The sequence below is a fragment of the Egretta garzetta genome, unplaced genomic scaffold (genome assembly GCF_000687185.1).
Source record: "Egretta garzetta isolate BGI_Z169 unplaced genomic scaffold, ASM68718v1 scaffold1074, whole genome shotgun sequence".
NCBI lineage: Eukaryota > Metazoa > Chordata > Aves > Pelecaniformes > Ardeidae > Egretta > Egretta garzetta.
In genome coordinates this window covers 19,350-43,115 of record NW_009259537.1, presented here as the reverse complement: position 1 = coordinate 43,115, position 23,766 = coordinate 19,350, and the positions used below count along the sequence as shown (strand labels likewise).

Below are 23,766 nucleotides of genomic sequence, written 5' to 3'. Positions count from 1 at the left end.
TCCTGCTTCTTGGAGTTCTATATCACAACTCGACCTGAAAGCCCTGTTGTTGATAACTTTTTTAGACTAATGAAAATATACTCAGTGAGGAAACCTGCTGGTTAACCCTCTTGTGCGACCTTTTTGTTCAGTGCTTTTACACTCTCAAGTTGTATAGAAAATGTTCACTAGGTGATTGATAATATAAGTTTGTAGCACCGTGAACTCAGGAAAGCACTTAAGCAAATGGCTATATTGATGGCAGGGTGATTGCAGACATGTTTAAATGAAACACATGGCCATAGGCTTTGCTGGACTGAGTCCTTTCTTGGAACAGCTAAATGAAGATATAAACTTCGGAAAACAGATATACATCAAACCAACCCCTCAGGCCTCCCAAAGCACTGATATCTTTATAATCCATGCCAAACCATTGTTTCTCAATATGCACTCATAAACCAGCATATTAGCAATATTGAGAGGGATGTTAGAATTACATTTCCAGAACTTGTGCACATGTGGACATGCCTGATGTTACAATGAAATGGAGAGGGTCAGATAGTTAAATAACAGGCTGCATTTCAAAAACAGAGTCATTGAGAGTGGTGGCACTGATTCATGTAAAGATAGGTGGTTACAGGAGAGACCCAGGGCTCTATAGGTATGATTGATTTTCTTCCTTGTAAGTCCTGACTAAAGAGAAGAGGACCATTCCCTTTGTGCTCAGTGAGGACACATCTCATTCCTGCACGTCACGGTGGGAGGTGAGGTATTCAGGAAATTGAATAAATTTGTGAACAGTTCAAAAAATACTAGTGGCACTTCTTGGCCATTCTAATATTACTGAAAAATAACTTATAAATACTTTAATAGTATGAATTGAAAGCTTTCCTTTGGAAAATAAAGATTTGATATTAAGATTCTGTCTATGTCTATGAGAAAACGACAAAACAGTTACATATGAAGGTTTCATATTAAGATTATGATTGAAGCTTCTTCCCTATGAATATTCTTCTGTGTTAATCTTTCATCTTGAATTTCATCTGCTTTTGACATTTATTATTAGTATCCCATGAAATCTGTTTATATTAAAATTAAAACTTTGTACTTAATTCCTAAAAAAGTTTTGATGGTCATAAATTCAGTTCTCTCCTGCAACTATTTTAACAGCTCTTTTCCTCATTTGGGAACATTTAATGACTTCTTGTGGTGCTTAAAGCAAAACTGATAGACAAAGAATATGAAGGTTCCCTGAAGGTTCTAGTAACAAAGATACGGAAAAAGAAGAGAAGAAAAATTGTTTAATCATGCAACATGGATAAGCTTATTGGCATTTTATTGCCATTTTTCTCTCATTTCAGAACCTGATGCGTCATATTGAACCAAAATGTTACTAATTAACCAGCCATTCCTTGGCTGGAATAATCACCGTAATTATGCTTAGTCCAAACAGTTTCTGCAATCTGCATGTAATTATATATGTGCTTGCCATTGGTAGATCAGTTAAAAAGCAATGCAATAACTGATAACAGCAAAGGATAAAGCATTGGTTTTGATGCTGAGCTTTACAAGCAAAAGCAACAGATGAAGGAAGCAGAGGAGCTTTAAGGTATGTCATTCCTTCCATTGCATCTGAGTTTCTGGAGACCTTTACCACACTGCTGAGTACACATCACACAACAGAACCTACATTTCTAAATGATAAAGACTATTTCTGAAGTGTCAGGTCTTGGGAGAGACCATGAGATGGGAAGAACTGAAATGCAACATTACAGTTGGAGGGGTGGAGGGGGGACAGGACTTCAGGACAAGAGCTTTAATAAAATTCTAGCTTTCAGAAAAATGAATGTTACTTTTTAGGACTCCTATTCAGCATGTATTCAGGCAATGTTAAAGGGAACGCAGGACAGGAACTGCTGGAATATGATTTCCTCATTGTAAATAACAGGCCTTAAGATGTATGCTTTTCAATAGAAAATGTAGTTGCAGGCTTTAAATACAATATTCTCTAGAGGAGTGAAAATAAACATAATATTAAAAATGGCTAGAAATTTTTATATTAATGGAAGAAATATGAATAGCACTATGTTATTTATAAAAGTGTTTTTATTAATCACCATACTGAAAAGCACTTAGCTATCTAAGCACTAGCTTTAACTCTTCTGGGGACTGTTGATGGGCCAGTATTGCTTTTCTCTTCATTCATTCATGTGGCTGTTGGATTTCCATGAGGTGGGGTGTAGGTGGTGTGATAGGTTATACCTGGAAGGAATGGTAGGCAAGAATATACAATAGACTTAAACTGTTACTTCACACAAACAAAAGCTTCTTTTAAAGTATTTTTCATTCCTTTGGGTCAACATTAAAAAACGTGAATATATTTTGATATGCCAGCACAACCAACATGTATTCCCGCACTTCCTTGCTTTGACTAAAACCAACCACTTTCTCCATATTTAAGGCTGGTTTAGAAGGTTAAATGTTCTTAACCAAATGTAAAATGCAGCAGCTGCTGCCAATGGATATTGATCTGGATGCTGGAGATTAGTTTTAATTAGTTTTATTGCTGGTGCACAGTTCAGCGTTAATGTAGGGTGGTGTTCTTTGCACAGGGCTGAGCCGCCAGCGCAGCCCCCAGGGTGCAGCACGCCTTGCTCCACTGTGCCTCACAAAAAAGCAACACTGGCAAACCCGTGAGTTTTACACAGCATTTTAAGGCACTGACTCCACCTGCATCCTCTCCCTCGTTTCAGTTGTGATTTCAGCAGCAACCAGTGTGCCTCTTGTGGCAGTTTCATCTGCTTTCTGTGAACTTCATCCCCCATGAAATCCCATGGGATTACACGCATGACATATTCTTCCACTTTACAAATAAGTAACTTGCCCTGTTGTCTATGTCTTGCCTTTCCCATGAGTGATGAGCATGCTATCAGGGCTCATTAGAGGTTTTGTCAAGTACAATTTTAACAAACCAACATCCTGCTTCATAAACCAGGATATAGTTTGTGTTTCTTCTAAAGAAGGAAGGAATAGTTGTAAAAAAAGAAAAAGAAGAAAAAAAAAAAAAAGGGAAAGGGATCTGGTTTTTTTCTTCCATTTCAGGAATTTCAGTGACGTGTAAGAAACTCTATCGACGATCTCAGGAGAAAATTGTTCTTTGTGTGTCAATTGGGTTGCAGAGAACAAAATACATTTCTCAGTGATTGCCCACTCGTGTACTAATGCAGTTATCTGCGCTGTGTGAATTATCCTGCACAGGCTATTGATTGCACATAGTTCTCTAAGGAGTGTGTTATTTAAGCCCTGGGATTGGGGGACAAGGTTTGAAACCTGAATCATTTCTAAATTTTGCTAATTTATTAAATTAGTAATGCAATTCATAGAGGTTTCAAAGCTGTTACTTCTGTTTTCCTTATGCCCATGTTGTTTCTCTGGGTCTAGATGGGCAAGAGGAAGTTCAGTGGGCTGGAAGTCACCCTGATCGTCCTCTTCTGCGTGGTGGCGATCATAGCCTGTGTCCTCATTGGGCTTTTAGCAAAAAAAAAAAAAAAAAAAAAGAAAAGCACTGAAGTGCTGTAAAATAATAAATAAAAGCACTGTCAAGTTCTGGCTCTCAGTGTTAATGTTATGTTCTTATCATTACCCAAAGGTGAATCATGAGCAATCCTTCCTAGAGATAATATGAGTAAATTACGAGTCATGAACTTAATAAATAGTGTGACTCAGAATTTATGGTCATAAAAAAACTTTTATCCCTTGCTCCCAAGGGACTTGGGACCTGTTTTATAAACACAGAATTGGTATGATTTCAAAATTCTTGAATGTAAAAAAGACAGCACTGAAAAGAATTAAAGGGATCAGGGAGACTATGTGGGAGCAGCTAAATTGTGTGGAACATACATTATAAGCATAAAAACCTGTCGTGTTTCCTGTGTTGATACATTAGAAAGCACTTGTTTTACAGGGATGTGGTACAGAGCACCTTGCTTTACATACGGTTCCATTTTGTGTGAGTAATCCCATTTACACATGGGGATTGAAGCAAAACTCTTGCAGGTGAAAATGGCAGTAAAATAAAAATAATTTCTAATAAACCACAAGCATTTTAGTGTTTTAGTATAGCTGCCCATACAGACATATATCTGTGCATTTTCTGCCTGTTTCAGTCTCAAGACGAGTACGAGTCTGCCTGAGCAAAAAGTGCAAGTGCAGGTATTGCAGATAATGCGAAGAGGCGAGCCTGTCTATTTGTGTGCATCTCAGCCTGAGACAAGATTTCTACGCTTTATACTTCTCATTCCAAACATATACAGTGTTCCAAAATATGTCAAGTAAAAAAGAAAACAACCTCTGTGTACCCTTTTGTCAGCTAAAGTTGCCAAAAGGTCACTTTGAATTCAGTCCGACAAACCTGAAACCTAATGGAGCAATTTAATGGAGCTTTAAGGTGTTTTTACCTGATGCTCTAATTCAAGCTCCTGTGGAAGAACAGTATTTCAGGGGAAGGAGCATCCAAGAGAGCAGCAGCACAGTATCATTTAAGAAAAAGAAAAGTCCTTCCATTTTTGACTTGTCATGTATTTTCAGAAGCAGCAATGCATATTGAGCTACAGGACTTTACTGAAAACTGGATTAATATATAACTTAAGAAATTCAATTATCAATGGCACCCATATGTTCAAAAGCTTTTTAAAAATAACCCTTTATCTGAAATTGTTGTGTGCAATTTTTCAAAGGTAAGATAAATCACATTAGTAATAGTTTACACTCATTTGAATGTGCATTAGTGGTTAGAGCATACATTTTGGAAGTCCTGGTAATAATCCATTAATTTATTTCCCTAACAGAATTTATTCCAGAATGTCCGAACATATTAATAGCAGAGAGAATTGACTGCATCCCGGATCAAGTAGCAACAAAGGTCTGAAAACATTCTCAAAAAAATCAGAACATAGGCTTCAACTCAAAAGCCTTATGCTTATTACAAAAATTTACTGTCTTTCCTATACCAGTTGTTTTCTTAACCTTTTTTAATCTTTGATTGTATGAACACTTTGCAGGGAAGGTATAACTGTATAACCCATTTCAGCCCATGGACAGAAGGTCTGATTTTTCTAGCCACTGTAGCAGTTTGCTGTCAGAGGTCGAAGACCACTACCAAAGTACTCCCCAGCAGTTTGCTTTTGGGACAGGGGGAAACAAAATGAGTTAGACATCAAGTAGTTAAAAAAAGTCACTCTTTATTTTTAACAGTTTTGCCCAAACAGTTTCTTTTTGTCTGATGGTCAAGTACTAGCATTTATAATAGTTCAGAAATAGCAGGTGAAGGTGCACTTTACCCAGATGCACAAGACTTTTATAATAGAGGAGACATGTCATAGTTTTCTTTCAGAAGCAATTTGAATGTCAGTGTCTTCCTTTCTGGGTTGTGGTGTCTCTTACCTGGGAGAACACAGAGTTTAGAAATGACCTTTCGGTTTAGGAATCTATGACTTAAGATTCCCAGTGGAAATACCATAATTTTTCAGTGCACTTACATCCAGAACATTTTTGTAGTGGTTGGTCTTGAAAGGCTATTATTATTATTTTTATTATCATGATTATTTTTCATCTTTACGATGGATGTTCTCATTTTCTGATGGAAGCTGGTGGATGCCTAGCATCTTGCTTTGGTTTGTGGGGGGCAGCTTAGGAAGAAAAATAGTGAATAAATTATGATGTGTGATGTTTATGTCATTCACAGAGGTATAAAATATTATTAACCAGCTGTCTCAATCTCTGAGGAAATTCCCAGTCAGATTCCAGAAATGACAGTTGTTAAAGCTTCTGTCATGCCATGGGTTTTGTTATGATATATAGTTCAATAAAGTCCTGCAGGCGAGCAGGTTAGTAAAGGCTCAAATCACAGCCTGTTCCTCTACTCTTTTGGTTCCTTCACTGCCCCAGGAGCAAGCACACCATGGTAGGAGCAGTCATGCAGATCACTTTAATCTTTAATTGCTACCTTTGAACCAGTCACCCCACATTAAGTGCTGCACTCATCACACAGTGAGGGAAGTAGTTTTGTTCTGGTTGCAACTGTAAGCCTTCTTGTAAGTCTGCCCTTGCTTTTTATCATCACTGATTAGAAAAAATTAAAAATACTCAAATTACAGATACCAGCAGAAAAGTAGGGCCAGATGCAGATTTGAACATTCAGGTACCTGCTCTGTAATTAGAGGTAAAATAAATTATTCCTGAATCTGTTCTTTCCTTAGTGAAGACCAGGCTGCAGATTTCACAAGATTAGAGATAAATATCACCTTTAACCTGTGCCCCAATGAAAGCTATTAGGCACGGGCCTGATGCAAGCCAAAGTCCCAACCCAGTGTGTCCATTCATTCCTGTATAAATTTTCTCCTGGAAGCATTTTGGTTGTCCTTCTTTAGGCTATTCTAATACAGCGACCAGCAGAGCTGTAAAACTACAGGTACCTGCTTAGAATAACATAACTATTTGGTAGTGGTTTCCATTAGTGGAACAGCAGGTGGGAAAATTATCATTTGCCTAAGCTCATATTAGCAGGTTAGTGTCTGTCTCAATTTCTTTATGCACTGAAGATGTCCTAGATGAAGCCAGAAAATGAGGAGGATAGCAGAGAGTAGAAGTATCGAAAGCAAATAGATATTTACTATCCAATCACAGGGTTGACAAAGGTAGACATGCTGAAAGAAAGTAGATATTTATTAACTACTCAGTGCTGTGGAAAATCATCATGAAGTTTGATTAGACAAACACCAGTAAAAAATGAACTACCATGAGCAGAAAGTTTGGGGGAATGGTGTACTGTTGTTTTTTGTTTGGTTTGTGAGGTTTTTTTCCCCAAATATCCTGCTGGCAGGGGTTTGTCTGGGTGCACATAGAGGAAACATTTTAGTTCAGCGCATAGACAAGCTATTCCTTTAGTCCTTGGTGCCCAGTTCAATGTTCAGAAGCCATCTTATACTGTACCCCAGCATAAACTGTCTTCTTGTATTCAGGATTATTTCTAATTAAGCTTTGACTTTCTCTTTGACTTTATGGGGTATTGGTATCCGTTATGCTGGTTTTATAGCTCAGAGGCTGTGATGAGCTCACATCTTTACACTAAATAACAGCCTTTATAACAGCTTCTCCAGTGTCTTTGGATGAACTCTGTTCCTTCCCCTGTGTCAGGTATAACCAATCTTACATTTCTGTATTTAATTCCTTATGCAGCAAGCTCAATGTGCCACAAAAATACAGAGCTATAGCTTACAAATCCACTAGAATAAGATCTAGCTAGAAGAATGTCACTGGACTGTAAAGTAACTGCTGAAAATAGTCAACAAGTATTCATGAGAAGTAGCTGGGGAAAAAGAAAAGCATGCTTATGAAGTAGGGAACACAGATGCTTGAACAACCAGGCTTTAGGAAAATCTGTTGTTCAAGCTATTCTGAGTTGCATGGGATACTCACTGGTCTAGGAAGGGATAAGAGGATGGAGGTAGCAACTCTGTTCTTATGTATTTAGAATATTCCCCTGTATGAAGGATATGAAGTTAGGCAGCAAAGCCGTGATCACTGCAGTCTTGGAGGGTATTGGTGCTTCTCTTTTACTCTGAAATAATTTATAAAATGGGAAATAGGGAGTTCTTGTGGTGGGAGTTGGGAAGATGGAGAGTGAGCATGGGTTTCTCACAGCCTTAGAAAGTGTATTGATTCGTGGACTGATGTGAGGCAAAATGAGTCGATATATCTCTCCTCCAACTGTGGTTTTTTGCTTGGAAGCTAATGAAAATGGCAGCAGACATGTTTTCTGATGTGATGAGCCCATGACAGAGAGACGAACATTTCTCCGTTTGGTAAATCTGGGGTTTATCTTGGGTGGTTTTGCAGAGATTTCTGTGCTCCATGAAATCACCACCGAATCAAAGCTCTAAGACCCATTATCTCAATTTGAGGTTCTACAAAAGCAATATGAACATTTCTGATACTGGAAAATGATATTAAAATGTAGATATTGTACATGATGATCAATTATGCATATGTACATGTTTAACCAGATGTTTACCAGATGTTAAGCTAACTATAACTTTTACCCCCTCTCCAGTGTGTGACTCTTCATCAGACTATACAGCACCTGTCACAGCTCAAATGTTTTAAATATTCATTTTACCTGTGGATCTTGTGGTTTTAAGAAAGAATGACTGTCTAATAAGCAAGTTTCTACTCTGAATTCAGGAAAAAATCCTTTCTATTTAGTGTGTTCTGTGCCATTGAATTCACTCAATAGAGTTTCAGAGCTGATCTGGTTGCAGATATTATTAAGGTTTCTGGTGTTTGGGGTAAAATACAGTCCATGTGCATTTTAACTGTTTTAGTATAGAGGATTTATTTGTGTAAAATCAGCTCATATGTGCCCTTTATGTCCTTGAATCAGAGCACCTGCACCCTACGTGGCTGCTGCTGGAGTCCTCAGAGTGATCCCAGTGTGCCCTGGTGTTTTTTCTCTTCAAACCATGGGTACAAAGTGGAAGGGTCGACAAGATCAACTCAGGCAGGTAAGCTGCAGGCTGAGCTCCCCAGCTTATGCACGTGCCAATGTCTGATTCAACACAACAACATTGCAACGTGTTTTTTTTCTCAAGGATTTGAGACTACATTAACAAGGCTGCCATCACCTTCCCTCTTTGGAAATGATATCAACACTGTCCTCCTTACAGGAGAATATCAGACACCAAATCGCTTCCGGTTCAAGGTTAATCTTTTTTCTATGCTCTTTTAAGGTTCTGTGCAAGATTTTAGGATGGCTGTTACTGTGCAGTGAGGTTAGGAGGGCTGGATTAATCCCCCTGATGCACTCTCATGACTCACACTAAAGCGCTAAGCTCCTCCTTGCTTTGTCCTCTCTGCTGTTGCAATGCATCAGGTTAAGGACGGTTTAGCACCTTTTTTCTTCATCATAGGAAAATTTGGGGGATAAATGTATTACTTACTTTTTATTTATGGCCTGGCTATATCTCTCAATCGTTTTGACAGACAACATTAGCTGTTCCAATGATTTCTGTTTTCTATGGAAAACTCAACAGTCTGTGCAACGGATGTGGGCTATCAATGGGGTTGAGCAGGGCTTCTGTGGGAGAATTTCTTCCTGTGGTGGGTTCCTGCCGAGCCAGGGAAATACAGGGTCAACTATTATAAGGGACATGATTCATAGAATAGATCGGGTTGGAAGGGACCTTTAAAGGCCATCGAGTCCAACCCCCCTGCAATGAGCAGGGACATCTTCAACTCGTGAGGTTGCTCAGAGCCCTGTCCATCCTGACCTTGAATGTCTCCAGGGATGGGGCATCTACCATCTCTTTGGGAAACCTGTGCCAGTGTTTCACCACCCTCATCATAAAAATTTCTTCCTTATATCTAGTCTAAATCTACCTTTTTTTAGTTTAAAACCCTTGTCATATCACAACAGGCCCTGATAAAAAGTCCCCATCTTTCTTATAAGCCCCCTTAAAGTACCGAAATGCTGAAGTAAGGTCTCCTCAGAGCCTTCTCTTCTTCAGGCTGAACAACCCCAACTCTCTCACCCTTTCCCCACAGAAGAGGTGTTCCAGCTCTCCGATAATTTTTCTGACTGTCTTCTGGGAGGACTTCGAATAAGTCCATGTCTTTCTTCTTCTGGGGACTCCAGAGCTGGATGCAGTACTCCTGGTGGGGTCTCATGAGAGCGGATTAGGGAGGGAGAATCCCCTCCCTCAACCTGCTAGCCATGCTGTGCAGCCCAGGATATGGTTGTCTTTCTGAGCTGCAGGTGTGCAATGCTGGCTCATGTTCAGCTTTTCATCAACCAATACTGCCAAGTCCTTCTCCACAGGGCTGCTCTCAATCTCTTCATCCCCCAGCCTGTATTGATACTGGGGGTTGCCCTGACCTGAGTGCTGGACCCTGCACTTTGCCTTGTTTAACCCTATGAGGTTCACATGGGCCCATTTCTCGAGCTTGTCCAGGTCCCTCTGGATGACATCTTGTCCCTCAGGTGTATCAACCATACCACTTAGCCTGGTGTCATCTGCAACCTTGCTGAGGGTGCACTCAATCCCACTGTTTATGTCATTAATGAAGATATTAAACAGTACTGGTCCTGATACAGATGCCTGAGGGACACCACTTGTCACTGATCTCCATCTGGACATTGAGGTGTTGAACAATACACTCTGCATGCAAGCATTCAACCGATTCCTCATCCACCGCACAGTCCACCAATCAAATCCATGTGTCCAATTTTCAGTGGCTGAAAATGAGTGATGAAAGTTGGAAGTGAATACCAATGAAGGCAGAGGATGAGACTGGGGTAGGGGTGGGAATACCCTAAATCAGAACTATGTGTTAATGCTGGAAAATATTTGAATTAGGGATTAGATTTTAAAGGTCCAACACTTCTGTTGTTTAAATACGTGCAGATCACTGATCCTAAAACACAGAGATTTGAAGTGCCCCATGAACATGTGAAATCTTTCACTGGATCTGCAGCCTCCAATTTAAACTACAAAGTGCAGGTGAAGCAGAACCCCTTTGGCATCGTGGTGACCAGAGTGAGCAACGGTAGAGTGCTGTAAGTAACCTTGGTGCTTTTTCTGAATAACACGTTGTCATTGGTTTTCTCTGAAAGCCCACGTTGCCACGTAAGCAATGTATGTCCAAGATGCCATGGGTGAGGTGCCCTCCTGAACATGTGATCTACTTCTTCTCTTGACTCATGGATGTTCTGCAAGGACTCTTGTGAGGCCTTTAGAAATAATTCTGTGGTATGGGGAGCTCTGCCTAAAAGGTTTTTGGTCTGACACTCTGTTCATTTCCCCCCAATATTAGGGAAATCTTTACAGCTGCTTTGTTCCATCAATTTAGGATTTTTTTTTAACTGAAGGACTCCTTGCCAGAGCTTCAAACCACATGGGAACCCTCTTCCTTGCACCTTTTCTCCTATTTGTTGCAATCACGCTGAAGCCCTGAGTCACCAAAACCAGGTTGCCCATTAGATGTATGATATCCACACATAGCTTGTGCAAGCCACTGATAAGCTGGTCATGTAATGCTGCAAGTAAATTATTTGGCAGGCTTGTATATTGAATGCTTTCCTCCCCTTTACGTTCTAAAAATAAATAAATAAAGCACAGCTACAAACCTAAGGGCATGGCTTTAAGACCTGTTGGAAGGGGGAAGTGTCAGGATGAACATGCTTATTAAATCAGTCCAAGAATGATTACCTGTCAGAGTGCTAGGCCAGTTGGATTATCAGTGCTTCGAGTTAAAATTAATTAGCGATTACTTTTGTGCTCTTAGTATTGTTTTCTTGCTTCGAATCCTCTATAATGATTGATTTGCAATTATAAAGAGCACAAACGATGGACTTGGTATTCAGTAGTGCATGACTGATTAAACAGGTATATGGAGGGGGAATGAGGAATCTCGTCCAATAGAAACATGCTGAAACAGTGCTCTGGAAGATTGCCTATGTTTTCCTTAGGCTGTTGTTTAATTTGATAAAAGTGGTTGCATCCTCTGTCTCTAACGACAAAAACTGACAATGACGCTTGACTTGAGTTTGAGTATCTCAAAGGAAGCTGCTGTTAGCATGGGGCAAGGGCAGCCCCTCAGAGTTAAATCCTTGACAAATTTGTTTACACAAGACGAGTGCTTTCCCCCGACTCCTAAACAGTGAAACATGAGGGAGGCCTCTTTGGAAAAGGAAGAGCAGGGATCAATGTTTTATTGCAGTTCATTGCAAAAATCCCAATTATGCAGACAGTTATAAAGCCTGTGAACTTCCATCACCATTTGCTACATTTGAGCCCCCCAGAAGAGGTGGAGTTCTGATTGACCTATTACCATCATCATTTGCAAGGCAACCTGAAAGCTTTCATCAGAAATATAGACTTTCCCCTCCAAAAAAAGCTAGTTTCAGTACAGTTTGTGAGCAGATGGGCAAGACAGTCCTTGGAATCACTGAAACTGGACAGAAATACATCAGATGAGGATTTGACTTATGAAGGCTCTCTCAAGTGAGTAGATAAAAGCATATTCCCTTGCCATTGTGTATGATGTTAATACACATCGAGGTAGCTTGCTGTCTCAAAGTTGATTATTTTCACTGCTTTTGAGGAAAGACTGCATCCCTGTAAGCTCTTCATTTAATGAAGCTGAAGATAACCTTCCGATCTGAGGATCAGCTTCATTCCAGTTGCTCTCTGCTTTAAATCTGGTTTAACGGTAAGATTAACATGACCAAAATCCCAGAGTACTTGTCCCATGATAGAAAATGACCACATTTTGGTGGTGTTGTGGGCACCCACCTGGCTGTAGAAAAAGATCCCTACAGATGGTCCCCTCCATCCATCGCGAGTGAGGATGACTAAGATGCCCAACGAAGCCTTCTTGGCTTGTTTTGCTTAAGTATTTATGGCTCTTGTAAGCCTTATTTGGAACAAGAAATATTTGTCTGAATGAAAGTGAATGGCGAAAGGTGCAAAATTAAACTAACAGAAGAAACCTTATTAATGAAATTGAATTTTGCTGTGTGTTTAGCTAATAGATGTAAAGGAGTAATATTGATCTCCAGCCTGTTCTGTTTGTACAGATGTATACAATGGTATCTGTATCTATTTTCAACACCCCCAACTTCACGTTCCTTAAAGAGTTCAGCACTTGCTTTATGCAGAATTTGCCACAGGAGATGTGATTAGCCATCAAACGGGTTCTGATCGATGCTAAGGATCACATTGACACTTTCAGCTGTGTTCATCTATGCTTGGTTTATTTGAGAGCTAGCATGTAGCCATAGTCTGCCTCTCCCTGTAGTCACTGGCCTAGCAGGGCTCAAGAGTGGGTCTTGCTCGTTTTCGCTGGCAAGCAAAGGCTGCAATTGGTTTGCAAAATCTGATGCAGTGGACTATTTCTGTGTTTCTGTCCACCCACGGAAATTTTCCATCTGCCCCATTGCTGTGAGTGGCCACAGAGAGCGGATTCAGAACAACAGATGCAGTGTGGGAAGCTCTGGTGGAAGAGGGGAGAGCAAATGTACCCCTGAAAATAGATGGGCCACTTGGACAAGAGCTTTCTATAGGATCAATAGGCACCGCTCATCTCCTCCTCTGTGCAAGGCTCGCTCTGCTCCAGCCCCACACTCTCCCGCCTGCCTCTGCCTCAGGTCTCTGGGTGGAGAACTTGAACCTGATCTCCAGCTCAAAGGCGTAGAAGCAATTACTGCAACAATTCTTGGTAAAATACCCCTTTTTGTTTTTCTTTAACTTGTTTCATCAGGTTTGATACTACCATAGGACCACTGCAGTATGCTGACCAGTTTTTACAGCACTCCATCAAACTGCCAAGCAGCAACATTTACGGAGTGGGAGAGCACGTGCATAAGCAGTACCGGCACGATGTTAACTGGAAAACCTGGCCCATTTTCAGCAGGGATATTGGCCCCTCTGGAGTAAGGACTGGTTTTTATTCCGCTTCATTATTTGCAGATGACGTCTGGAATTCAAGCCTGTTACGCAGAAGACACATTAATAATATCCATTGAGTTTTTCCCCAAAGACTTTTCAGGCACTGCATGTTATTACTAAAAGCTAGATGGTGCTGATGAAAGTTCCCTGGGTAATAGCTTTTTATAAATATTTTGATTTTTGTGTTGACATGCAGTTGAAAACTAGTTGATAAATATTAATACATGAGATTCTACTGATAAACAAAATAAATAACAATATGTGCTAATGCATTGCTGCGTGCAGCATTCAGTACAGACGACACATGCTTCATCAGTTAACATCCTTGTAGCTTGGCAAATGATGGAAAAGTTCTCTTTAAGATAAAAGATAAAATATGTCTGTCAGCAGTTATTTGTTTCTATAGTCTGTATGGCTGTCTCTTTCCCAAACAATTTCTGAGGCACACATTTTTTGATAATTGTAAGACTATTTATCACTATTACCTCAGTTTCATTAAGCAACAAGCCATATGCTGCACTTTGAGAGAGCACTTCAGTGTTTTGCTGAAATAAGATCTATATTAACAGAAACTAGAGGGTGAGACCACTGTATGTAATTAATTACTAATCTGGAATTTGTACTCCTTACCTTGAAATACCTTCTCACTACCTTCTCCAGTTGAAGATAGCTCTTACCTGAACGGCTCTATTGAGTGTAAACTCATGAAGTTAAACTAACAGTGAACAGAATCAGGTTAGGCTAATTTCAAATTGCTCAAGTTCTGTTTCTTGTTAATTTGTTCTGAGTTTTCATTTGCAGGGGAAGAAGCACAACAATGAAAAGAACTGTTAAAATTGCCAAGGTTTTTGTTGCTGCTAATAATGAAAAAAAAAACATTAGAAGGGAGATAAAAACGAAGCAAGGCATTCTCTTATTTCCATAGATTAGATGTAAAAGTGATTGCCTTGCAGGATTAAAAGAAACAGAGATTAGATGTAAAATCTAATCTATGGTGAAAGGTGATGAAAACACCCTTCAAGTTCTGTCGCTCGCTTGATGTGCGTATGTATTACCCAGAAATAGTGCTACAATATATGCAGACTTGCCCAAAGATCCATCATATCTGCTTGCTTCTGTTATCTCTGTATTTGGGGAAACTTTTGTTTTAATGGAAAATGTTCTCACAAAGGGGAAGAATGCCAGGAAAGAGAACAGAGAACTGTCGGAAGGTGTCAGGCTTTTTATTTCTGTTGTTTGCCATCTTTTGAGAAGTATTGAGTTCTACCTGGGGTATATTTTGAAATATCCCAGGACAGATACTGTTGTTAGATCTGAATCAGCTTACTTTTTCTTTTTACCCTTTAAGGCAATGCATAACTTATATGGCGTTCAAACTTTCTTCCTGTGTTTGGAAGACAGCACTGGAGCCTCCTTTGGTGTTTTCCTGATGAACAGCAACGCCATGGGTAAGAAAGCATTCTCTGTAGCTCTGAGTATTGCAGTTAAATATCTTTTTAAATGATCTTTGGGATGGGGATCAAAACTGTAGTGTTTAACTTAGCGATGTAAGCAGCAAGTAGTGCACAGTTAACATGAAGATTGCGCTGGAAACCTGAGGGTCAGAAACTTACCTGAAGCCTGTGCAGCTCTGCAGATGTGCAGGACATTAGAATCAGAGCCTAAATTTGGAGTGAGCAATACCTGAAAGTAAACGCATGCATATATGTATGCTTTACATAGCTTTTCACATCTCTTGGGACTGGAATTTTATAATAAAAATGTAAAGATAAAGGTTGAGCCATTGGATTTTTTCTGATTCTCTTCTCTGTAGGATGTTAAGGAATGGAAATATGGACATTTAAAAGAGTCATCTGAATGCATTTCCCCTTCACTGAAAGTTCAATTAATGTTTTGGGGTTTCTTAGGTATTTTTGGGTTGTGGGGTTTTTTTAAGTGAATTTTCTAATCACCAATTAGAAAATTATGGAGTTGTTTTAGAATTATCTGGTATTCAGATTTGATTTTGTGTGCTCTTGTCCGGCAGAGTTTGTGGTGCAGCCTGCTCCAGCAGTGACCTACAGAACCATTGGTGGGATCCTTGATTTCTATATGTTCTTGGGGAACACTCCAGAGCAAGTAGTCCAGGAGTACCTGAAGGTACCTTTACCTACAGAGACTATGGATTAAAATATTTTAATTTTTAATAAAAAAATCTATTTAAATAGATTTTTAAAAGTGCTTGGGAATTTTTGGTGGTGGTTTTTTCCAGTTTTATGTGACACTATGTCTTCACTTTTCTCTAATAAATCAAGATATGACTTGGTATATATTTGACTAAGAATAACTGTTAGTATGTCTCTGACGTGACTGCTGTCATAGCTAGCTGGGGTTAGGCTGGAGTGTAGATGTTTTTAGCTGGCTTGTTATGGACAGCTGAGACTTAAGTACTACTTTTGCTGGAGATGCTGGAGCAGAGACCATGCAGTGGCTTGAGGCCCAAGAATTTTGTATCTGCTAAATTCATCAGTCTGTATGGCCTGGCTGATTTACAAACTGGTCATTGGAGCTAGAGATGGTATACATGGAATAACTCATTCTTCCTTGCTGGGGCTCACTCTTGTTATAAGGGCAGATTCCGGTTCATATATGGCAATATAGGGTAGATAATGTGTTTACAGGTATGTTATGATTTTATGGTCATACCACTGACATCTTTTGTACTTCTTGAGATCCACTTACATTTCAGTGATATCTTAAAGAATGTGCATTGTCCCAAAATATTTGTATATTCTAAAATAAAACAAAAATCATAGAAAAATATTGCATTTGAGAGTGGGCTGCTCATTTCATGCACTCAAGCTTAATGTATATTATTCAAATAGATTTGAGGAGTATGGATCTAGGGAAATGGGCACTGAGCTGACAGACGCAGTGTCCACCGATGGTGCATGGAATTTTTGTTCTCAACTTGCAGCTCGTGGGACTGCCAGCATTGCCGTCATACTGGAGCCTGGGCTTCCAACTCAGTCGCTGGAATTACGGGTCTCTGGATGAGGTGAAGAAAGTTGTGCAGAGGAACAGGGCGATTGGACTCCCTTATGTAAGTATGGGATTTGAGGAGGGCAGCAAACCCATGAAGGCAGAGCTCTGCAGCAGAAATGACCCAGAGATCCTGACCATGGTGTTCTGCAACTGGTTCATTTCACACCAGTTTAAATTAGTAAATTTTGAATATATAGGCTTCTGATGCCAAAGGTTTTTATGCATTTTGATGGTAGACCTTATCAGAATGTGGGACATGGTGGGGCTTAATTACAGTAAGTTATATTTGAGCACTTTATTGTAATACTTTTTCAGTTATACTTTCCAACTCTATCCACTTATCTTCCCATGTTACCCAATTCATGTTTTGTTTTTTTTTTTTAATTGTCTTATGGACAATTATGGTACCATGTATTATTCTTAATTGACAGCCAAAGGTAAAGTACAATTAACTTTTAAAATTAGACTTCAGATTTCATTAGCCTGATGGGTTAAATAGAATAAAAACATCCTAATGTAAGCTAAGAGTTGAGGAAGAACTGTTTGGATTTAAGGGGATGGCTCTTGAATCCAGGCAACTGCAATGAAATAGCCACACATCCAGGGGCTATTAGAAAGAATGCCAATATACACATTCATTTAAATTCCATTAATGTTAAATGCAGGCCTCTTTAGGCAGAAAAGATGTGTCAGTAGGGCTGTAAGGATGAGATGAGATGAGATGCACATTGTTTGCACGTGGTCCTGAGAGCATATTTTCTGCCAGGCTACAGTAAAATCCCAACAGTAAATTTACTATAGGAAAATGGGAGTTGTCAGAAGAAATTTTGTTGCACTAATATACAAAATCTTTACATACCACTTCTCATGTTAAAGCTGAGCTCTCTTCTCTTTCAGGATGCTCAGATCACTGATATTGACTATATGGAGGAAAAGAAAGACTTTACTTATGACAAAGTGAAGTTTCAAGATCTCCCTAATTTTGCGGCTTATATGCATGAGTATGGACAAAAATATATTATCATATTGGTAAGCATTTAACTATTTCTTTTTCCCTCATAAATACTATTATAACTATTTATTATTATTCTTTGCTTAGTCTGTGTAATTATTACATTTATTGCCTAACATTCTAGTAGTTTATAATAGTTGATGGAGTGAATCCTAGTTTCTTCTTATTTTTTGTTTTCTAATTTTTTTTAGGATCCTGCTATTAGCATACAAAATCTAGTTGATGGTAAACCATATGAAAGCTACGTCAGGGGAGAGAGAAAAAAAGTCTGGGTTAATGAATCAGATGGAGTAACAGCATTACTTGGGGAGGTAATTGTGTTTTTATGAATTTGAACTTGGTCTGTTGTCACTGTTTTGGTTTAATTTATGTTGGGGGCTCCTTTTAAACTCTCATTTTTTAAGTTGCTTCTTTCAGTGAAATTACCTGCCAGCGAGAACTAAGTTTATAAAGTGTCATTTAGGATATGATGCTTCTTGACCTCTCTTGAATTTTTTTTTTTTGTTTTTGCAATTTTTTACATTACACAAAAAGGAAAACTAAGGTAGCTTGAAGGCTCAAGGGAAAACTCATCAGCCAGCTTCTATATATTTTCAGTAGTGACTGAGGAGCCAGCTCACACATTACCCTTTTCAATTTATAATTTTAACTTCTATTGAGAATTTTTTTTGTTGTGTATTGTTTCTTGTATGACTTAAAAGAAAAACAATTGAAAACTCCAAGGTTAAGAAACTCATACTCTTTCTGCCTTCTTTCTGCACACAAGCTATAGTCAATCAAGCAGTTTGTTGTTCAAAAGCCTTCATCAGGGCATTATATTAGCACAGCCCTTGATGGGTGACGATGGGGGTCCTGGTGGACAACAGGCTGAACATGAGTTGGAAGTTTGCTACTGCAGCAATAAAGGCAAATCAGATCCTGGGCTTCATCCACAGGGGCATTACTAGCAGAGACAGAGATGTGATCATCCCACTCAGCACTTGTCAGGCTGCACCTGGAGTACTGTGTCCAGTTCTTGTCCCCACAATTCAAAAAAGATTCAGACAGACTGGAGAGGACCCAAAGGAGGGCCACAAATATGATCAAAGGGCTGGAGAACCTGCTCTATCAGGAAAGACTGAATGATTCAAGTCTTTTCTCTCTAGAGAAGAGGTGGGGGCTTCATCACAGTATTCCAGCTACAAAGAAGTCAGAGGTTCTCTCTTCACAAGGAACCACATGGCACCAGGGGCAATGGGTACAACCTGAACTGGAAATTTTTTACAGTGAGAACAATCAATCACTGGAACACCCTCCCCAGGGACATGGTAGAGTCCCCATCGCTGTAGGTTTTCAAGATGCCTATCCCAGCCGAAACCAGGACAGACTGGATCTTTTGAGGTCCTTTCCAACCTGGGCTGTTCTATGATTCTATGAACTCTTTTTAGTAACATTAAAGGTTTAATTAGTTAATTCCCTTTTAATATTCCAGGTGTGGCCAGGTGAAACTGTGTTCCCAGACTTCACCAACCCAGAGTGCACTAGCTGGTGGGTGGAAGAATGCAAACTGTTTCATAAAGTGGTGCCATATGATGGGATCTGGATCGTAAGTAGTTCAGAACTTTCATTTTTATTTTTATTTTTAAAATAAACAAGGATAGGTGTTTATCAAATTCAGTTTGCATTGAATTTGAAAGGGATGTTTACCATTACTCACCTGAATCAGTGCAGGATGTGTATGTCTTCTGGTGTTGAATTTTAAATTTTAATTTGAATCATTAATTGTGGCATTTAAATGATCAGTGTGCTGGGTTTTGGATGTTCAGTGACACTTGAAAATGCTTCAACTGATAAAGGCAAACGTTAGCACGCTCCTGGACTCAGAATGGCAATATTTGGAGACCTGTATACCTGCGCAGTGAATGTGTCTTAAACAGGTCCTGAATACTGAGTATAATACATATAACCTATGTATCTGTGCTCCAAATAGCTCACGGGGTTTCCGGTTAGTGAATCTGCAATTGCCATTCCAGATAAGGATTTGGAAAAATCAGGCTCCCTAGACAGGTTCTCCCACAAAAAGACTAGAATAGAGTCTGGCACGGTGGATTTTAGGGTACAGTTCATGGAAATCTGATGAGATTAAGAACCATTTTGACAGACCAGATTAGTTTTTTAAAGGAATATCCTGTGATAAAGCCTCTAAAAGTGGGTGCCCGAAGGAAATCTGTATTTAAACTTCTTAATCCCTATCTCAGCACCTTCTTTCCTTTATTCTTTTTGTGGTTTTCCTACTTCCGTTTACTTAAAAATAAAAAAATATTTCAAAACAAGAATCTACTGAATATTTTGCCATGCAGTTTAAAAAGCTGTAACAATTTCAAATTAACCTGTATGGCAAAATACAGTGCTTCAGCTGCTATGTGATAGAAGGGAGAGTTTTGTCTCCCTTATTCTTGCTGACTCTGTGGTTCCATCAAGTCAAGCTATGAAGTGTAAGAAAGACCACACAGCTCTGTTACAGAGAGAAACTAATTTGAGTGAAGCAAATTGGTCACTAGACTGAAATGCCTTCATATGAATTTACTCTCTTCTTCCATGCATGTTTTTCCTGCAGTACGTTCAGGGATGCACATAGAAATACACTTACACCACTGCCAAATAAAGCCAGCAAAGTTCAAAAGTATAATGGCTTGAAAAGTATTATAAAGGAGTTGTTTAAGAATATTGAGTCACCTTGTGTATTTTGACGGAAAGTCACAATGTACATTTGCTCTTTCTGCATGTCTCTCCAAATACATGCTGCACACCAAAGACCTTTCCTTGAGAGATGTGTGGAGTTGGTCATAGGTAGGGACAATGTATACATGAGCCCCTCTTGCAAATTCTTTCTGTGGAGGGATAAGGTGCAGCTGTTGCAACGTGGTGCTCACCTGCATATAGAAATTTGTCCAACACTGAGACCTATATTAATACAGGAATGGACCAGGGCAGTTATATCATTCTTGCGTAATTGTATGGTACTAGTTCTAAGTAATTATTCCTTAAAGGATAAGAGAACAGAATGTAAGACTTTGTTAGGAAAACATACTTGAGGAAACTTTATTACATTTTGCATCTTATCTTTTCAGGATATGAATGAAATATCCAACTTCATTAAAGGCTCAAAAAATGGTTGTGCACAGAATGACTTAAACTATCCTCCTTTCACGCCCAGTAAGTCCATCTACTTTAACCAGAAAGCAAAATATCAAAAAGTTTATGAATTACTTGCAATTGGCTGCAAGGATGCAAAGTGATTTTAGTGTATTTCTTATGGGTGGGGTTTGAATGTTACTATAGACAGAAAATACAGGTATACTTTGTTCCTCATTGAAGGCACGGTTTATAGAACTGGCTTTTTTTCCCTTTTCAAATTATTACTGAATATTGTCATTGCCTTAATTATGTCTGATAATATAATGATCTTCTTTCACTATCAGTAGTTTTCAAGATGTCTGCAGAATTAAAATGCTGTTCATAGTTTAAATTAAGTAATAGGTTTAATTAACCATTGCCAACACGTTTTCAGATAATGATTCAGAATTTTAGAGCATAGTTCTCAGTTATTGCTTACGTGGGTGCAAAGTTCAAGAGTAGAAAATGTCACAGAGTAAAGATGAATCAAACCAGCAGCCAAGAGTTGTGCTTTGGTTTTGCTGTAGTAATACTGGCCCTAGTGCAAACATTAAAGAGTAAAATGAGCTTGAATGCCATGAATGTGCATTAAAGAAAAGATTGGAAAGATTCATAAAAATATACTTTAAAAGTGATCTCTGTATTCCTTTATTGAAGGTATTCTTGATAAGCTCATGTTTTCCAAGACACTTTGTATGGATGCAGTGCAGAAGTGGGGGAAACATTATGATGTTCACAGTCTTTATGGATATTCCATGGCCATATCAACACAGAAGTAAGTAATGCATCCTAAAATCTTTACAAAAATCTTTCATAACAGTACATGGCCTGCATTTTCCAAAACAGCAAGAGATTTCACTTCTAAAGGAACCCAATTCTTGAAAAATACTGTATTATATTTAACTCAATGCAGGTAGGGCAAAATCTACTAACTAGAGCTGGCAGTAAAAGCCACCACATTGGTTGTTAAAGCTGTATAAAAAGATTATTTAAAATTAATGTCTTGAACTTCTTTAGAAGGCACCTGATTAACTGTAAAGGAGTCCACATCCCTGGGATGAATGATTATGGTAAACCAGTCAGTATAAATCTGCCTTACATAAAACTATTGATGTCTGAGTTGTCATTTTTCCTTTGCATAATTCCAGTCTTGTTTCCTTTTAAGAGTCATTGAAGCACTGTTTCCTGGAAAACGAAGCTTCCTTATTTCAAGGTCTACTTTTATTGGATCAGGAAAGCACACAGGACACTGGCTGGGAGATAATGCAGCAACATGGGATCACTTAAAATGGGCAATACCTGGAATGCTGGAATTTAACCTCTTTGGAATTCCTTATGTATGACACTAATTTGTGACATCCTTTCAAAACATATGGATAAACAGTAACTCTTCCTCTGTGATAACAGATTATCTAATCAAAAGCAATCCAGATAACCATCTTACATTTTCAGCTCCAAATTAATCCCCGTTAGGAATCTGGTTTTAACATTTTTTTCCAATTATTGATTTTTGGTTTAGGTCACATTTTGTAGTGTTGTGTGTGTGTGTGTGTGTGTGTGTGTGTTGAGATATATGTGGGCAACAAACATATTATCTTCTATATCCCAAGCTACCCGTTATTTTTAATAATTTTTAAACACTAGTGATTCATGTGAAACACTTTGGTGTTTTCCTTATCACTTCAGATGAAATAGAGACATCCATTTATAAGGGAAACAGCTAAATTCCTTTCCATGATTTAAATTTGTATGACTCTTGAGCTTTTTTCCTAATTTATGCATATTAGCACCAAGCAGGAAGGTAAAGGTTTGGAAGAAATAGAATGACGGGCAGTGTTAGCTAGTAATCAGAATTTTTTTTTTTACAGCATAGTCAAATTTGAAAGAAGAAAGTTATAAATGTGTTGAATGTCTCAGTCACTCTGGCTAGCAATTAAGGTTGAATTAATGCGTCTCTGCAAACTAAAAGTTTTGTTTAGAGATTAGAGATTCAGCATACTGAACATCCAACACATTGTTTTTATTTAAAGATCGGAGCAGATATTTGTGGTTTCTTTGATAACACCACAGAAGAACTTTGCAGACGATGGATGCAAGTAGGAGCATTTTACCCATTTTCCAGGAATCACAATAGTGAAGGATTCATAGTAAGTTCTGCTTTCTCTTACAAAATGGTTTGTGTTATGCCACCACGTTCCCTTTAATAGTATTGATAGTAATCCTTACTATTACTGATGATTATGTAGTTGACCAGTTTGAGCTCTTTTTATGAAATCTTAGATCTGAGAGATTTGGCTTCAAAAGGTTTAATTGCATTTGCTTGAGACTACACTTATTTGTCAATAGTTTCAACACCATTGGTTGTGCCTACCACCAAGGGCAAGCACTCACTGCTGTGTGACCCATCAGACCGAATCTTGGGAGCCCTTTAGCGTGCACCTGACTGCACACCACGATGAAACCCAGGCTAACCCTGATGCGCACTCAATCCAGATAGGGAAGGAGGGGTGTGCAGTACAAAGCCTGGAGGAGTAGGACCTCAGTTCACACCTCCCAGAAGGCAAACACTGACCAGATGCACACCATTGAATTTATGCCTCTCTGAAACAGCAGCTACGTTTCACATGTTTGGCAGAGTGTTTTCTGCATGATGAAAATAATAATCATCTGATATTTGTTTTCAGCCTCAGGATCCGGCTGTGTTTGGACCGGATTCAGTCTTGGTGAAAACCTCCAAGTATTACTTGAACATTCGCTACACTTTGCTGCCCTACCTGTATACACTCTTTTATAAAGCTCATACTCAAGGAGACACGGTTGTGCGGCCAGTTTTGCATGAGTAAGTTTACACATCAGCTTTTGGGTAGTTTTATGAGGAACAAAAAAATCAGACACATTGAATGTTGTTAGGAACTTTCCAGACACTGAGGTAGTCTGTGAAAACGCACATTGGAATACACAGAGACAACTTCTCAATTCATGCAATACCAATTTGGAGTAACGCGAAGAATAATCAGAAACCATCTGTGGTTTCTGCATATACACATACTTATTCTCAGTCACTCTTATGAGTTGTAATGAGACCTTATT

At 38.9% G+C, this 23,766-nt stretch overlaps 1 protein-coding gene across 1 annotated transcript in view; it reads left to right on the top strand.

Moving 5' to 3' along the window:
• Positions 1-23,766, top strand: part of LOC104125241 (maltase-glucoamylase, intestinal) — a gene marked incomplete at its 3' end in the record, with an annotated part of 75,713 nt that overhangs the window by 34,287 nt on the left and 17,660 nt on the right. The window contains 16 exon segments of the mRNA XM_035893227.1: positions 4,827-4,900; positions 8,420-8,540; positions 8,628-8,737; positions 10,440-10,591; positions 13,297-13,468; positions 14,833-14,932; positions 15,511-15,623; positions 16,441-16,566; positions 17,406-17,537; positions 17,712-17,831; positions 18,992-19,105; positions 20,631-20,715; positions 21,334-21,451; positions 21,842-22,013; positions 22,707-22,823; positions 23,361-23,515. Of these exon segments, the coding sequence (XP_035749120.1) occupies positions 4,827-4,900; positions 8,420-8,540; positions 8,628-8,737; positions 10,440-10,591; positions 13,297-13,468; positions 14,833-14,932; positions 15,511-15,623; positions 16,441-16,566; positions 17,406-17,537; positions 17,712-17,831; positions 18,992-19,105; positions 20,631-20,715; positions 21,334-21,451; positions 21,842-22,013; positions 22,707-22,823; positions 23,361-23,515 (1,981 nt within the window).